We start from the raw sequence: 18776 nt of genomic DNA, 5'->3' as shown, positions 1-18776 counted from the left end.
TCGGATGCGTCTGCAGAAATCTCCAGGAACTTTAAACCTCTGTGTTTAACCCTTCCAATGCTGGTCTAGAAAAAAAAAATGCTGGTTGCATATAATATACTGTAAATAATGTTTTAGAGCAAAGTTGAAATGCAGGGTTATATTCCGCTTTAAATGTATTCAAAAAAAAGAAAAAAAAAAAGCTGATGTTGCCCTTCCCCAAACACTAGCATCAAGCTGGGTAATTAAAACTGGTATCCGCTCACATCTTAACCCCATTCAAAAATGTAAAATTTACCTTAGAGGACTTACTAAAACTAAACCAACAACCATTTATATATGTCTGTAATAATAAATTTATGTCCTGAGTGAGAATATTTGCTCCATAACTGCAAATTCATAAGACTGCTTTTAAAACTACAGTCTACGCCAAGGGTCCCCAAGCTTTTTCGATGAAGGGCCGGGTCAACATACTTCAGACTGCTCGGGGGCCGGAGTATACAGGAAATGATGTTGAAAAACATTACATTGAATCTAGATATTGATTCCCTACAATCATGCCAGGAGGAGAACTCAGAGTAGCAGCCTTTTAGTCATGTGGCGCCTGAACAACCTCTTTGTACACCCAACAGCGGAGCATACCTAGGTGACAACCTGCCGTCCAACAGGACAGCAATGTCACCTGATGCAGAATTGGATTGGATGCCAGTGAATAACTGCTCGCTGTAGTATGTGGATGGGTGGTGCCAGCACTGCTATGCTATATGCAGGCCGCCAATATTTAAAGGTGCAGTTGGCCACATCTATAAGTTATACATTCTGTGTTTGGGGCAAGTGAAAAAGCCTGCATATTTTGGCATGCGAAAGCAAAAGCATATTTGCATGAGCAATGTCTTGTGATTAGCCAATTAGGCCAAATTTGCAAAGCCAGATTTGTCAGGTTTAACTTGAGGTTTGATGCACACAAATTCTCTGTTGCAGTGTTTCCAAATTCTTTCCCTTTGGAGGCGGGTGGTGGATGGCTTGTTCTAGGTGGCGAGGAGCCCTGGAGCAGGCTGTCTGCGCCTGTTCTTTTCTACTCCCGGAGTGTGTTGCGTGAAAGCCAGCCCTGAGCTCCAAAGCTTGGGGTGGCCTGTGCTTCACTCCTTTCTCATGTGTTGCTCCAAAGTCGTGCTCATGTAGCAGAACGCAATGGTCGTAAAGGTAAGTGCCCGTTTTTACATTTTGGAAGGCGCTGGCTACGCTTGGAGGGGTCTGCACCTCCCAGCCTCCCCCTCCGGGGTGCCGAGCAGAGCAGTGAGAGGGCTTGGAACCCTGCGGCTCCCCAGTTGGCATTGGGGAGCCTCCCCGTGGTGCTCCTGGATAGTGCTAATGTAGCATGAACTAATCCCCGCAGGGCAACCATTTTGCAGTAATTAGTTTTAGACCCTGCATATTTTGGCATGCGAAAGCAAATGCATATTTGCATGAGCAATGTCTCGTGATTAGCCAATTAGGCCAAATTTGCAAAGCCAGATTTGTCAGGTTAACTTGGTGTTTGATGCACACACAAAATTCTCCATTGCAGTGTCTACACAAGTAAAGTGCAACTTAAATGCAAGGGTGCTCTTAGATTGGTAACTACATACAGCAAAGTCCCTGTTACCCGGAATTCAGGCATCTGGAAGTCTCAACTAACCGGCATGGCAGAGGAACAACAGGGACCTCTTTTGGGGGGCTTTCTGTGGGTGCTGGCTGGCAGGAAAGTACTTAGCAAAGCTCCAGCAGTCTCCCTCTATCTCCCCGCGGGCTCCTAGCGGCTTCCGGCGTCTGTGTACAGAAGCCAGAGTGTCACATGAACTGATGCGGGTCAGCTGACACTCCGGCATCCATGCACCAGGGAAGCCGGAAAGCCGCACTGAGCCTGTGGGGAGATAGAGGGAGACTGTCAGCTATTGCTGGAGCCTCCGTAAGTATTTCAGGGGGGAAGGTTTGTGTTATTTTGGTTGGCTGCTCAAGCAACCAGCAAGCACGTGTACCCGGCATCAGGCAATCCCCGCCAGTACCGGATATTGGGGACTTTGCTGTATATCAAACAAAGGTTTCTTAAAGCGGATCCAAGATGAAAAACTAACTATAACAATTAACTTGTCTATATATCTTATCTACATTTTAGATAGTTTACACAGCAAATATAGCTGCAAACAGCTTCAACAGAATAGGCTTATTTCTTTCTGTGATACAATGACAGCAGCCATGTTGTTTGTAAACATTACACAGAAGCAGGCTTATCTGTATCTTGAGCCCTCAGCCTGTGAAAAAACCTAATCCCCCCCCCCCCCCCCCCTCCACCTCTGAAATCAATGGCTAGTAACACCTCTTCCTCCCCCTGCCCAGACTGAGCGTCCATAAGCCCTTGCTACTGCCAAGGCTATCTGAAAACCTGTGGGCATGGTTTATTTAGTTTATAGGGAATTAGAGTACTAAAACAAAGTATTTGGCTTGAGGAATGCCCCATAAACAATAGGAAAGGAACACAATTATGCAATGAGTATAAGTTTCCCTCGTATCCACTTTAAGTTAAACTACATTTTTTCATAGGAAAGATGCATGACCAATCAGAACTGCTTAAGAAAACCGATATTTTCCTGTAATAAGAGATCAGGAAACTCCAACATATATATGAATGAGATGTTCTGAAATACTGTATACCAGCACAGTGTATTTGAAACAAAGGATTGATTGAATAACCTAGCAATTATCAATAAGGTTGTAGGTTTAAACATACAATTGACATTAAAAGCAAAGCATACATCATTAAACTGTTTGAATACAATAAAAAAGCAACACCAAAACACCAGTGCCTAATAAAAACTAGGATATGTTGTATTTTTAATCAAATATTGATTGGACATTTCTGTTCTTTACCTGAAACCAATAAAGTGTAGGGAAATACACAATCACGTTTACAAGCTTTGTACTGTATTGGGAAGTAAGTGTAAGCTAGCTGCTGGTTGCCGAAATCAAAATTTAATTTTTTAGATTTCAAAATTAAGATTTTTAACAAAAGTGTGCCCAATATCTATTGGTGGCAAGATGACAGAATAGGTAAAGGATGGATATTGGTGAGATCTAGCCCAATTTGCACAATGTATGTCTAGCTTAAAGAGAAACTCTGACCAAGAATTGAACTTTATCCCAATCAGTAGCTGATACCTCCTTTTACATGAGAAATCTATTCCTTTTCACAAACTGATCATCAGGGGGCGCTGTATGGCTAATATTGTGGTGAAACCCCTCCCACAAGAAACTGAGTACTACTCTTGGCAGTTTCCTGTCTGTGAACCTTGCTGCATTGTGGGAAATAGCTGTTTACAGATGTTTCCAACTGCCAAAACAGCAAGCAGCAGCTACATCACCTGCCAACAGTAAAAAATGTCACCATGTAATAAATGTCAGAATGTAAATCAGGGATTTAAAAGATTTTACAATGGGCAAACACTGACTAAATCATTTATACATAAATATTGTAAAAATGAAGCACCTTTTTATTACATTATTTTCACTGGAGTTCCTCTTTAAAGCAAAAAAGAAAAGGTTAATTGATGCTTTGCATAACATTGCTCATTTTTCCAACTTTTATGGAACACGTTCTTTGCGTTACAGTTGTAGCCAATACTGGTAATAGCCAATTTTAACAAATAGTGCCAGCACTCTCCAAAGGCCTGCAATTGTATGCATCTCTTCTCTAAGCTAGCATCTGGGAATAAATAGTGCTGTTTGTAGCTAGAAAATGTTTGAATTACCCACACCACACCTGACTGGAATCATCATTGTTCACAACACAGACATAAAACCTCCACCATGCTTAAAGTGACACTGAAGCGGAAAAAAAACTTATGATATAATGAATTGTATGTGTAGTACAGATAATTAATAAAACAGTTATATAGCTTTTTTTTATATATAACATTGCATCATCTGTCATATTTGCAGTTCACAAACTATACTCTGCATTTTAAACTGTGAAATAGAGCTAATGACCTGTTGACCTTCTCTGCAGTAGTAAAATCTTATCTAAAGTTGTCTTTCACTGTTTCTTTGATGTATGGGCTGGTGCACACCACAGTGGTTCTGAAACGTTTTTTAAAATGCTTGCTGGGGGGAAACCGATTGGCTAATGAAAGTGAATGGGATGGTGCACACCAGAGCAGGTCGTTTTTTCCACAAACGCAAACTCAGGGGCTGCACCATTTTTCTAGATTTCTGAGGCGTTTCTGCCTCAATGTTAAAGTATAGGGAAGTGGAAAACCGCGCTGAAAAACGCTAGATCAGAGCAGTTTTCCGGGCGTTTTTGTTACAGCTGTTCACTGTAACAATATTTGTAATCTGCTACACAAAAACGCTCCAAAAAACTCTAGGCATGTGTAGAAACCATGCCTAGAATCACTCTGAAATCTGCTTCAAAAACCTCTAGCGTTTTGCAGAACTGCTAGAGGTTTTTGTTGTGCACTGGGCCTATAAGAGCTTCAGAAAATAGCACTATAGCCGACCAAGTTTGGCCAGAGAGCTCAGAGAATCTCTTTTGCATAGATCACAAGTTTCTTAACTGTTCCTGTCCTGAAAACAATATGAGACTCGTACCTTTGCTACTAATGTTCTATTTTTTAGCTGTACTACACGTACAATTCATCATTAGTTTAGTTTCACTTCAGATTCCCTTTAAGGTGCCCATACATCTAGCAATGTATAGGCAGATCGACCAAGAGGCAGCTGTCTCTCTGACTGGATCTGAATCCACCACACATGCTTGTTGTGGCAGCGATTTTCATCAGATTCAATAAAAGTTTCTAATCGGATGGTCGATCTGGCTGCAAAATCGATAGAAATATTGCCACCGTTATACAAAATGTAGAGCACCAAAAGGCACAATTAACTTTCTGACTTGCATTCTATTTTATCAATGCAACAGTACTGCAAAGATAACAGGAATTTGAGCAGGGAAGAGGGGGCAAAAGTGCATTTTGCTTAATCTGTTGATTTAATTTATTCGGTTCCCTTCTGCAGACTCTTTACCATGTAATTAGTATTGCAAGATCTTTGTAGTTATAGCAAGTGTCAAATGAAACAGAAAAATAAAATCTGTAGGAATGCACGCCATCATATAAGGTCTGGAAAAACTGCTGTCCTGTAACAGGCTGGATTTATACAAATAAGACACGATCAGCATAGCAAAATTATAAATTTGTTAGACTAATTAAAAAGTTAGGAAGACAAAGTTGTTGCAGTTCTCTCAAACATACTAACAGCTTGCATCTACCACTCAACTGATTTTTAAATATGATGAAATCAAAGATATTTAATCAGTAACTTAATTTATTTTTTCCTGTCTTGGATGCAAGACAACAGCAAAGTTTGACAATCTGTTGCCTTGAATAATGCAATATGAATTTACGAACACTTATAAGCTCCCTCATATATACATAGCAAAAGTTAATGTTTTTATGATCCAAGTAAAACTGCTTCCTTCACAAAATATATATATCTATATATCAGAATCTTGAAGGATAACCTACACAGCTAACCACTCAAGACATCAAAAAAATTTTTGAAAATGAGAAATGATTAAATGGTTAACCATTAAATAAATGTTTAACCATTCACAGAACACGCTTAAACCTGTACCATGTTTGCAGTTCCATAAAAATAATGCTACAAAGCAGCCTGTTGGAGAGAAGGTGTTACAGCAAACTGCATGTACTGGTCCAGTCTTCAAAGAAAGGAAACATTAACAAGCAACAACAAACCACCGAGTCCACCTATAGATCTGTACAAAGAGGTCCAGAATACCAAATCAAAGAACTGTCCTTGACATTTCACAAAAGCTAATTGAGATTAGAAATTGATTGTTCCTTGGGACAAGAGTCCATCAGGCATCAAAATACAAATAAAAAAACAAAACAACAAAAACGAAACGAAAGTGTCTACAAGTCTCCATCCTTGTTATTTAAAAGAATGTTCATCTCTTCTGTACAAACATTAGTTGGTCTAATACTGTCTAAAAGCTGCCAGCTTCTCCTTGAAGGTGGCTGGTGCAGGCGAGAAGATATTCCAGGAACACTTAAATAAGTTTTTATTAAAAGTCTTGTATTCTACAGAAATTATGAAGTCCAGGGCAAAGAAATCACTTTATATGCACTGGCTTCTCATCAGACTTTAGACGTTTCCTCCGAGGCTGTACAAAGTCATCATCTGAGTCCTCTGTTATTTCTCCATCATCGTCCTCTGGTTCAAAATCTGGCAATGGTGGGAAGGTCCTGTCGGGGTAGCTTTCTGAAAGCTTATCCTCAAAGTATGATGCAACAGCCTTTCCTGCTCGCGCCACCTCGGAGTCATTCTGTTGGACAAGAACACATCATTTACTTGGGGTTATGCAGAGACTTTCCTCAAGTTTGCATGTGTTGGAAAGCTTACCTGCAGATTAATTTCTTGTGATTCTGCATAAACTTGAACAACTTTCATCATCTAAAAAGGACACCAGAGTCAAAAATGTGAAAATCATTTCTTCTAAATGTATAATTAGGGTATTAAGTTACTTTTTAAAAACAGGGTCATAACAGTACTTAAAAAAATGTTATGACTTGACTGCTATTTAAAATGTGTGCTCAGTAATAGTTTCTGAATATGGCAGTAATAAAATGACAGATTGAACACACAAGGCAGCACCAATATTCTAGCATGCTATGATACTAAAGACAGACCAGATGGAAGTGAGCTATAGGTTTTGTTTTAGGCATATGCCTGTAGTAGGCTTCTTTTATCCAAGAAATAGACAACTGTTGTGATATTTTCTACAAAAGATGTAAATACAGACCCAGCTGCACGCATGTTAACTGAAAATGCAACAGGTCTCAAGATGCTCATATGTCATTCATTTCAATTGGCACTTGTCAAAAGGCTACTGTTTTCTATCAAAACAGCACAGTTCAATTTGTAATCTGCTATCAATTCAGTAGAGGATCTGGTCATTTGAAATATTATAACAAGTGCCTTTTATTACATCCCCCATGCAGTACTAAACATATAAATAAAGCTAAATGAAACTCCTGATGTCCATTCCATTTCTATGGGGTTTCATATAGACAAGAACACAAATACAAATGGTTTGATTTTCACATCTTAAAGAATCACTTTACATACATAAAAGACAAGATGACTAATGTAAATAAGATTAACAAACGGGTCCTTCCATACACCCCTGTCCATCCTACTGTTCAAAGCTAAATCTACCCTTGTAATAGCAGATACCTGAAAAATGCTACCCTCAGGACCCCATGCCAATCAATTGTGTGCAGCATGGAGAAAACACATTTTACAGCAATTTTACGTTGGCCAAACATGCATTGTTTTTTTCCTTTCAATCTCTAGCCAATTCTATAACGTTAATACATTTTTTGGGTTGTCTATTGCACTATATCTAATTGACTGCCTTTTGATTTCTAAGCAATCAATTGACATTTATCTGGACATCCTGGAAAATCTGTGAGAGAGTGGTGGATCGGCAGCCCACTGTGTTGTATTGTATGAAGCATTACAATTACAGTTCGACTGATGTTCGCTAGATAGATTTTAGCAGAAATCAATAGTTAGCATGCCATGTAGAGAAGAAATAGATCATGATCACATTTCCAATCCGATAAGGATCAGTTTGGCATGTCTATTCATAACTGACCCATAAATGGCCCAGCTTTCTCATTCCTTCAGATGAAGTCACAAGGCTAGCTTTTGGTTACACAATTACCTTTAGTGAAGTCTAGGAAGCAGCTGATAGGAACCAGTTGCTTTGCAAAATTGACCACAGAAAAGGACTGTACAATTTTGCTGACTTCTATAACATATAGCAGGGGTCTTTTTTAGTTTAAGGGTAAATGGCATTCAGCAAAGAGCAGATTGGTTTTTGGTTTAAATACTAAGCCAATTCTTGAACACCGAGGTTTATGAGGTTGAATGTCTGTTGACCACATGACCTCAGCTGAAGTGAGTATCAGAACTTGTTTAAATGTACTCTCTCAGGTAATAAATGTCATGGTAACATAACCAATCAGTGCACAGCACAGAGCATCTGCATTTTTGCAATCAGGTATCACAAAATTCAGGTTAGATTTTGACAACAGTCTCACAAATCCTACCTAATAAGCTACAAGTGTCAGAGACTGTCCGGTGACAGCCTGTAGCGGGGGAGGGGGGGGGGGGGGGGGGAGGTTGAGGCCCTAGAGCTGCGCAGCCGCACTCGCGCCTATGCGGACTGCGCAGCCGCAGCCAGCTCCGGCAGCCATTTTACATGAGGAGAGCACGACCCGGGCTGTGGGGTCCGGATCGGCCTGGGGAGGGGGGGGGGGAGCGATTGAACAGCAGGGACCAGGCAGGAACTGCACGAAGGGCGCGCATGGCATCCTCAGTGAATTCAAATTTGATGCAGGTACTTACATTTTTTTTCCCGCCTCGTAAGTCCTTTAAGGTTAATTACAATGCTTCTGCAAATATGACATTTAACCACCCATTTTAAGAACGCCATCACTTTAATGTAAAACTGAGTCAAACTTTATGTGGTGCCCACCAAGGGTATGAGTGCATTCTATGCAGTCTTACTACCTTGTTCTGTACTCGTTTTGCACAAAGGAGAATTTGGAATGCAGTTTCAAGCTCAATTTGTATTTCCTGCTATAAGAGTGTGACTGCATTTGAGACAAAGCCCTGTTCACCCAGCCTCTGCACTAAAGAAGATAACCTATAGTTAAGCGGGTGGGTAAGGTTTATAGCCACGCCCCCACAAGAAAACATGTAGAGAAGGTCAATGACATGCAGATTTTTTTGAGTGTATGCAAATATAGTTGCAATCTGTATGCAGACTGTAAAAATAAATTGTAATGGCATTTGATTGGTCAAAATTTCAATATGCATAAAGAATGCAACCAAATTAGCACCAGCTCAAAAAAATAAGCATCTCATTGATCATCTCCGGGGGTGGCTATGCAACTTGCTCACGTACTTAAATGTAAGCTGGCAGTAGACAGGACACTATTAGGCTTACACTTAGTAGGCCATGTGTCTGGCTTGACAAAGTTCACTTTAAAGTTTCCAAACAAGAAGGACATTTGAAATTACAGATTACACAGCAAGCAAGTAGCCTTTAAACCAGGGACGCTTTAATGCACTTATTCGTTTTTCGCTGAATGTTTTTTTTTTTTTTAAATCACATCCTGAGTTACTAACATTAATAAAAGCAGTGTCACTGACCAAAATCAGACAAAATGAATTGAAGGATTAGCACACAAAACTTTTTGTAGTAGAAATGTACTGCAAACAACATGCTCAGTCATTTAAACAAACAACTTCCATATGCTCCCTTGTTAATTAAAGGGAACCTGCCGTGAAAGGGATATGGAGGGTGCCATTTAAAAAAAAAAAAAAACCAACAATACCAGTTCCATGGCAGTCCTGCTGATACTCTGCCTCTTAACACTTTTAGCCATGGACCCTGAACAAGCATGCAGCAAATCAGGTGTTTCTAAAATTGTCACATCTGACAAGATTAGCTGCATGCTTGTTTTAGATGTGTGATTCAAACACTACTGCATCCAACTAGGACAGCAGGAGTGCCAGGCAACAGGTATTGTTTAAAAATCATTATATGGCAGCCTTCATACTTCTCTCACTTCAGGTTCCCTTTAAGTTGCAAGTTAAAAAAACGTTACAGTCACCTCAGCTACATTATACCTCAAGCACTTAATCTAAATGTCATGCAAATGGGACTAACCTTCCTAAGCATTCAATTAATGTTTTTACCGCATTTCCTAGAATTTTCTGCAGCTTGTCAAACACTTTTATTGCAAAAGGTACATACAATTCACAAAACACTGTGCATTGCTAACTAGTGCAAATTCACTCTCATATGAATTAAAAGTGGAAGGCTGGACTAAGGATTTAACATTTTTTAGAAGTCAACTAAATGCTACTCAAAGAAACCATAAGGACACCTCTGAATAAAGGGGCCCATACACTTAACAATTTTCCCGGCGATACACAGCAGATTCAATCACTGATCAAATCTGCTGTGAAATTTGCTCGATCGCCGGTGGGTCGGGAGTGAGTCGATAGCGGCGTTCGAATGTCCGACCCTAGCGGCAATACATTACCTGCTCCACCAGCGTATCCCCGCTGTTACCGCTGCTCCTTCTCCGCTGGGCTCCGGCAGGCTTCACTTCCTGTCCGGACAGGCAGAGCACCCTCTACTGTTTAAACTTCCCTGGACAGGAAGTACAGTGAAGCTGCAGCCCTGGAGCCCAGAGAAGAAGGCAGCAGAGACCGGAGGACTCGCGCCGGCTGAATCAGGTAATGTACGCAGGGGGGGAGGGGGGAGGGGGCTTTTGCAGCTTCAAAGATGGTGAATCGATTTCATGCTGAAATCGATTCACAATCTGTTTGCAGTAAAGGCAGCCATATGATTCAGAGAGGGATCTATCTGTTGGTCGATCTGATTGCAAATCGACCAGTGTATGGCCACCTTAAAAAGTATTTTTCCTTTTTTCCCCAATCATATACAGTATAGTGTATTATTGGTTTTGTTCCTATAATGTGAAAAGTAGCAGCTGCCAGCTTGTTTACACAGAGGCTGCCTTGATTACCAGTCTGTAGCCTTGACTTTAACTGCACAGATAACGCAACAAGAATAATAAGCCAAGACTGGCTTGCTTAGAAGACTCCATGAATTTCTTCATTCATAATTTCAATTAAAAAAAATATGATAGTTTACAAAAAATACCTACAAAACTCAAAATATGACTTATAAGTCAGTGTAATAAGGAACACCTTATCTTCAAAACTAATCAAACTTGTTTGATAGAACAATATACATTAAATCCAGCACAGCACATTACACATCTCAGATAAAAAGGAAGCACCCAGCATTGCATGCAATATGCAATCAGGATAACCATAGTCTGTGCACATAATCACTGTCAAATGATCTTAGCTGGGACCATAAGTGCTTGTATGTTATTACACAAGGTTTGGGGATCACTCTGGTTGTGGTTTACAGTAAGCAAACCTTGTATATTAAAGGTGGCCATACACTGGTCGATGTGCCATTAGATCGACCAGCTGACAGATCCCTATCTGATCGAATCTGATCAGATAGGGATCGTATGGCTGCCTTTACTGCAAACAGATTGTGAATCGATTTCAGCCTGAAACCGATCACAATCTGTTCAGCTGCTCCTGCCGCCTGTCCCCCCCCCCCCCGTATACATTACCTGAGGCTGGCTCCCGGGCATCTTCTCCGCACTGCACCGCACCGCTGTTCTTGCTCCATCCCGGCGCTTCCTGTGTTACTCCGTGACCAGGAAGTTCAAATAGAGCGCCCTCTATTTCAACTTCCTGGTCACCGGAGTGACACAGGAAGTATAAGCGTACACTGGGACATGCGGAAATGCGGTGCAGCGAGGAGAAGAGGACCCCGGAGCCAGCTTCAGGTAATGTATACATGCTCGGATCGGGCCCGAATCGTACGCCGCAAGCGACGCGCTCCTACCGCCGGGCGATCGAGGGTAATTTCCCGCACGGCGCGATCGACGGTCCGATCCGATTTCGGGAGGGAATCGGATCGGCGGGTGCGTTTAGCAGCAGATCCGATCCCAGGATCGGATCTGCTGTCGAAACGGCCGTGAATCGAGCCAGTGTATGGCCTGCTTAAGTTTACTATTACACAGAATGTATAGAAGGTTTTTAGCATGTCTTCCTCATGTATTTATTTTTAAATTAGAAACATAAGAACAAAATACATTTTTATTGTGTAATCTGTTGTGTAACATTTTGTGAATATCAAAGTGTTTGACAAGGCTCTAACATTACTAGAGCAAAGTCTCCAGACTTGGCGACGGATAACTAGGGTTCACTATGCAATTATCTTTGCTACAGCAAAATTAAGCCTTAATTACACCTAGAAACCTGAAAATCAAATGAGCAGACATTAAAGAAAAAAATACTATTTTAATGTGTTCATATTTTTTCTAAACAAAATAAAATACAAAATATCTACGTTAGTCCAATCTTGATACAGAAATAAATATAGGAAAAACAAATTGCTATACACTCCCTTAAAGCCAATCTATCATCAAATGCACTGATTAGATTACATAGTTCTGCCAATTGTTTTCCAGTCTATAGGTGGCCATACATTGGTCGATTTGCCATCAGATCGACCAACAGATCCCTCTCTGATCGAATCTGATCAGAAAGGGATCGTATGGCTGCCTTCAGCATGAAATCGATTCACCATCTGTGAAGCTGCCGCCCCTGCATACATTACCTGATCCGGCCGGCGCGAGTCCCCTGGTCTCCGCTGTCTTTTCCGCGCTCGGCTCCAGGGCTGCAGCTTCACTTCACGTCCGATGAAGTTTTAACAGTAGAGGGCGCTCTACTGTTTAAACTTCCTGTTGGGACAGGAAGAAGTGAAGCCTGCCGGAACCCAGCGGAGAAGGAGCAGCGGTGACACGCGCCGGCGAGCAGGTAATGTATTGCCACTAGCGTCGGTCGGACACTCGAACACCGCTATCGGCACACTCCCGACCCGCCGGCGATCAAGCGGAATCTTCCGCACGGACGGATCGTCGGGAACAATCAATTTCGGATGGAAATCGATCGTTTGGTCAGCGTTTGCGCATCGATTTCACAGCAGATTCAATCACAGTGATCGAATCTGCTGTATATCGACGGGAAAATAGGTGTATGGGCCCCTTATGAAAATGTCTTTGTGCAGGAGAATTAAGTGTTGACAGATATTTGTAGGCCGATACAAGATAGCCAATGAGAGATCTTTGTATCTTTAACCTCCCTGGCGGTAAGCCCGACCGACGCTCGGGCTAGCCGCCGAAGAGAATCACATGGCCCCCAGGAGGATTATTTTAAAAATAAAATGTGCATTATATGGTTAAGCTTGCACTTAGCTAGCTAACCATGCCCCCAAAGTCCCTCCGCTCTACACAGATCGCCGCCGTTATACGTTCCCCCCAGGGATCCCGCGATGGTGCAGCCTCCCAATCAGCTCCAGGCTTTGCTATGGGGAGGATCGGGACTGGGCATGACGTCATAGCGACGAGTGAAGCTAAATGGTGAAGCTGCGGCTCTCGCGGGATCGCGGAGGGGTAAATATTGCCGGCGGCGATCGGGGGGGTTTAGTTAGGTCCGGCGAGGCTTGGGGGGCATAGTTAGCTAGCGAAGTGCTAGCTTAAGCATTTAAATTACATTTTATTAAAAAAAAATCCTCCGGCGGACACAGCCTCTGAAACTGTGTACCGCCAGGGAGGTTAAAGGATACCAGAGCCCAAAAGTAGATGAGAAACGCGAGGAGCAGGCATGTATGGTGAGCTGTCCTGATGCTCACCGCAACCCCCCTTTCTCCTTTCTGCCGCCTGGTTCCCCTGTAATTGTCCTGGTGCCCCTGTATTCCAGATGGCTTTGTCGTGATCATTAAGCGTTGGCTGTTCGGGCTGCACACAAACTACAGCACGCGTTCACTGGTTGGGAGCGCTCTGCACATGCGTGTAATGTCACATGCATGTGCTCCAGGCCAGCAAATGCATGCTGTAGTATGCGTGTAGCTCTGCCAGTCAACGCGTAATGATCCTGACAAAGCCGACCGGAAGATGGGGACACCAGGGCAATTACAGGGGAACCAGGGGGCAGAAAGAAGAATGAGGGAGCGGTGAGCATCGGGCAGCTCACCATACTTGCCTGCTCCCCCTGTTTCTCATCTACTTTTGGGCTCTGTTATCCTCTAAAATCTATGAAATCTATTTATTGCTTCATCCATGTAATACAGACATTTAGATGAAAATTCACAACTTGATAGTAATAATGCAAAGTGCAAGTTTTAGATCGATACTCCCAGCAAAAATACTTTCAAATACAGATGACACTACCATTTTTATAAAAAGAAAAAAAAGCCCCAGGAGTGATGCAGTATTTGAATTTAGTGTCCGTTTTATCAGCATGGAAATTCTCTGTTTTTGCAAAGCTGTCTCTCAGACAAAGCCTAACTCAATGCTCTGTATGCGTGAAAGTGTTCATGAACTCATACTTAAGTGTACTTATGTCGAAATTAGGCCCTAACTGATAATGCTAGTATCGTTGAGTTTAGCCCCTTATTTTAGGTCAATAGTCAACAACACTGTGTGCTGATTCCTGTTTGAAATGCATGCTTGTCTCATGAATTTGTAAAGTAATCACTCTCCACTAGGTAGTGAACTGTACTGCTATACTGCCGACCATCCCTGTGCAGATGTAATGAATAGGGAAAGTCAATAAATTAAGTCTGTTGCAGCAACTTTATGCAGCTTGACAATGGACCAATTTCATTCTGCCAAAGTGGAACACGACTGGTCAGTTTTCAAGCTGCATTAATGTGAATAATCCTGCATCAACACAATGCAACACCAGCATTGGCTAGTGAGGGGTAATTTTCGTACTGTGAACAAGAGCAATATGCTTCTATTTTAAAAGATACCTAAACCAGTTCATTGCAGTGATCCGAGCCTGATTTTTAGTTACAAGGACACTAACGTTTAAGCTAGTATTGGGTAAAAGCGGTAATTTCAAATACTTAATTCTCTTTTGAACAGAGTCTATTAACCTAAAGAAGCAGAAAAGTATACGCATGCACTGAAGAAGGCAAGCCATAGTTTATAGGTGCAAAATAATAAAAATGAACATACTTCATTGAACCGTTCACAGTTCTTAAATATTAACCGAACGTCCGATACAAAGTCTTCTGGTGTCTGGTAGTGTTGAGGGTGCTTTTTCTGTAACTTCTTTTTTACTGTAGACAGGTCCATGGCCTTCTTAATTATTTTATAATAGTTAGGTATCTGCAACACAAAGAACAAGTACTGCATTGCTTGCTCATATGTAAAAGACCTTCCTTTGTATTTAAAGCATGCAACATCCCTAACCTGTTAAACACAACTAAAAAAGGAGCCAATTTACTGTCAGGTTCCTATATGCAGGTACAAACAAAGCAATACCTATAGCTGAGAAACGCTAGGAAACAAGATTAAAGAACAAGTGACACACCTGCTAACCTAGAAATAAAAACCACATATATAAGTAGATAAATACTACCTCTACTTACATAACAGATGTACTGTGCTATCCACGTAATTATTCCTGTGAATTTTACAAAGGAAAAGCTGAAAATCCTTTTCTAGGCAGTGGCCATCTTGCCAAGCTAATGCTAACATCATATCCTCCCTGACTCGTTTCCCCCCCCTCCCTTCTCTTGCTCATTGTGTATTCATTAGCTGCCCTCCTCCCAGAGTTTTTTTTTTTTTTTTATTTACACATCCAATCACTGAGTCACCTCAGCCTTGCTTGTAAACACAAGTGGTCAGCTAGGCAGGGAAATAAAAGGAAGAGTAGGAATATATAATAGATAAAAAGAACTCCCAGCATTCAAAAGAACTCCCAGCATTCAACTTTTTGGCACTGTTTGGCACTAGGGCCAGTGCTCCTATAGTATGTAATAACTCCAAACCATAACCGCAGAAAAAAGTTTTGAATGCAGGATTAGCATCTTTATCACTTAATACACTCAGACCAGTTGCTGTTGAAATTTGATTTTTATGGTGACAATACCGCTTTAAGCTGATCGCCTTCTCAAGGATATGGCATCTATTTCAGGTTAATGTTTACCCGAAATAGCCCAAATGGCAATTGTGGCTTGCAATCTTGGGCAGTAGTACGGTTTTGTTTTTTTAGCTTTATAACTCAAATGGTATTTGTAGCAGAAGCCCTCAATTCACAAATCTCAGGTTAGCCTTTAGTCAAGAACAGCGGGAAATGTGCTAAACACACACGATAACATTGCCCTCTAGGGATTTTTTTAATTCAGCAATGCATGGTTCGGAACCCCAACACTAGCATTTGGCACCATTTCAACACGGAATCGCAGGATGACTGCGTTTCATTTAAGTCCTCCTGCTCCGTGCTGAATGCATGCGTTTGGCTTTTGAAGCACGCAGTGCCAAATTCAAGCACAAACACTATCAATGTGAGGCAAATAATTCTGAGAATGCAGAATCGTGCAAAAGTTTATACAAAAGTATGTAGTTTAAAAATGGACTAATCGAATGAAGCGATGGTGGGATTCAATAGGTGCATGTTTAACCTGCAAATATTTGTATTAAAAATGTACATAATCATGCTTCAACTTGTTACTCATTGACCTATTGACTACCTGCCTGCATAGTGTGGTCAAGTTAACATAGTATACAGGAAACATCATAATCAAAATGTTTTAAATTTTATATAGCTAGTGTCAGCAGCCAGATACTCTATAGTTTATCTGTAAAAAGCTGAGCAGTACAACCTGAATAGCTCCTTTCCTAGCTTGCTGATCAGAATAACACTAGTCAGTATTTTACCTAAAGTTCCTCACTAATGATACAATATTTTTGTTCAATCTCGTCATATCTATGTAGTAGAAGGGTAAACTGAGTGAAAGTACTTTAAATGGCTATTTTAGGTACAGTCTCATTTTACACAGAAATGGTAAGGTGGACTCGCTGCGTAATCTCTGCATTAACCACCTCCCAAACACCTCACACTGATGGGAGGTGGGAGAGTGGCTCGCTGGGGACCGCCTAACGCCGATTGGCATCAAATTGCGGTGGGCGGCATTAACAGGGAACGCGTGCTTGCGCATTCCCTGCACAACAGAGTGGGGATCCAGCATCAGCCTGCCAGCTCCGATCGCGGCTGATTAAAGGAAAAAAAAAAAAAGAGCAAACATTTATACAGCGCTGTGATCGGTCCCCTCTGTACAGCGCTCACTTAACTGTCTCTCTGAATGGCTCACAATCTAATCCCTCTCATAGGCTCATGCCTACGAGAGGGTACTGTAGTGCATGGATTGCAGATTTCTTATAGAGGAATTTTTTTTTTGTAGTAACTCGGCAGGGGCTAGGGGGACACCCTAGACCTTGAGGATTAGGCAGCTAGAGGTGGTACTAGCGTGATCAAGTATAATAGCAGCACCCTTCAATAAGTATCTTTTAGTGTATGGATTGCAGTCTAGGGCCAATTTAGGGAGTGGTGGGTTATAAAATAGTTTTGTTTTTTTTAACAAAAAAAAAAACACAGCAGCAGCAATCAGAGACCACCAAAATAAAGCTCTATTACTGGGAAGAAAAGGAGGTAAAATTAATTTGGGTGGTAAGTTGTATGACCGAGCAATAAATCGTTAAGGTGGCGCAGTGCTGAATTGTAAAAAAATTTGCCTGGTCACTATGGGCTATACACCTGTGGTGCTCAGGAGGTTAAAGGAGTACTATCGATTGAAACGACTTTTTTTTAATACTCTATATTAGTGTACACATTACCACTAGTGCTAGGGGCACTTTATTTATTCACCCAGGTCTCTCTCTCGCTATCCCTGCTTAAAAATTCATTTCTCACACAGCTCATAGTAGTTTGGGTCACCCTGAGCTGCTTGGTTACTCTGTCACACAGCTCACAAATATATTTCACTGTGTCACTCACAGCATGCAGCAGACATGAGGAGAAATAGGCTGATCTGAGGTGGTAACAGGTAACTAAATGAGCTGGAATATTGCTGGAATATAACAAGCTATAACACTAGTATGTGTTTACACTCAGACTGGCTGCCTGCTTGAGGCGATTCACTCCAGGCTGCATCCACTTTACAAGCTGCTGAGAGCGGCAGACCACTGTCTACAATTAGCATTATTAGTATTTTTATCAGTAAAGAGAAGCAAAGATAATAAACACACATTGCTAGAATCTTTAACCCCTTACCACCATATCAACAAGATTCTTTGAGCAAGGTGATAAATAAACTATAAACTGAGGAGTTGATAGCATCTCCCCTTTGCAGAGACATGGTCTAGCCCTCTGGGAGCTCAGTATTAGATACATTTTGTATCCAACACTGACGTCAGTGCGGAGGATTTTACAGCTGAAAGGAACAGCTGTGTGAGGAATCAAATTGCTCCTAGTACTTGTCCTAATGTGTGCTACAACATACAGCATTTAAAGATAAATGCATACATCGATAGTATTCCTTTAAGAAATTATATCACCCAAGAGTTAGGTACTATGAATGGCTGTATATAATGCATTCTTAATCATTTACTAGAGACCAGGTTCAGGTACAACTTTCTAAGCAAAATTCCACTGACTTGAGCTAATCAAGCGCAGTAGCTGCCAATTCATTTAACTGGTAGTTGGTTAAATAGGATAACTGTCTCTGTTTCAAGCCACTGAAAATTATGCAGAGTGATAAAAAAATAAGAAATAAGGCTATTAAAATGGTCTGAAACTGACATAACATTAAATAAAAATGTGTTTTCCTACTTTTTATTACTTATACAGTTATATTTGCTTTGGTGCACACTTAATATTGTCTGTTTACAAATTACAAGTTTCCAAAGTGTAGTATTTCTTGCCCTGAAAGCTGGCATTGCATTTTATTCTTTTTCTATTATAACTTTTTATTATATATTAAAATCTTCTAATGAGCTATTCTGAACACTGTGTGCGCCTGAAGCAGAGACAGTTTCTCAGTGAGTGTTTGTTTACATTCCAGTTTTAATACATTTGTTAACAAGTAAAAAGACTTATCTCCAGTTTGGATGAGGATTTGAAGCTGAATAGCAGGAGAAAGTGTTTTGTTTAACCATTTCAGTGATGTTCTGCTAGAACTTTTTTCTGGGATAGTAGCTTTAAAGCTGTGAGGAATCTTT

The 18776-nt window shown here is 41.1% G+C and overlaps 1 protein-coding gene across 5 annotated transcripts in view; it reads right to left on the bottom strand.

Annotated features, from left to right (window-relative positions):
- Positions 1–6067: 6067 nt before the first annotated feature.
- The window catches only part of TRIM33 (tripartite motif containing 33), a 157150-nt gene continuing 144441 nt past the window's right edge, over positions 6068–18776 (bottom strand). For 3 of the 5 annotated variants that reach the window (XM_068269702.1, XM_068269698.1, XM_068269699.1), the window contains 3 exons: positions 14730–14882; positions 6433–6483; positions 6068–6355 (listed from right to left, as the gene is read on the bottom strand). In XM_068269702.1, the coding sequence (XP_068125803.1) occupies positions 6143–6355; positions 6433–6483; positions 14730–14882 (417 nt within the window). In that variant the 3' untranslated portion in view covers positions 6068–6142. The remainder of the gene's footprint in view (positions 6356–6432; positions 6484–14729; positions 14883–18776) is intronic. The other 2 variants (XM_068269700.1, XM_068269701.1) reach the window with 1 other exon arrangement.

This window comes from Hyperolius riggenbachi, chromosome 2 (genome assembly GCF_040937935.1).
Source record: "Hyperolius riggenbachi isolate aHypRig1 chromosome 2, aHypRig1.pri, whole genome shotgun sequence".
NCBI classification, from domain to species: domain Eukaryota; kingdom Metazoa; phylum Chordata; class Amphibia; order Anura; family Hyperoliidae; genus Hyperolius; species Hyperolius riggenbachi.
Note: the sequence above shows the minus strand (reverse complement) of the source record. Positions and strands in the feature narration are given on the sequence as shown.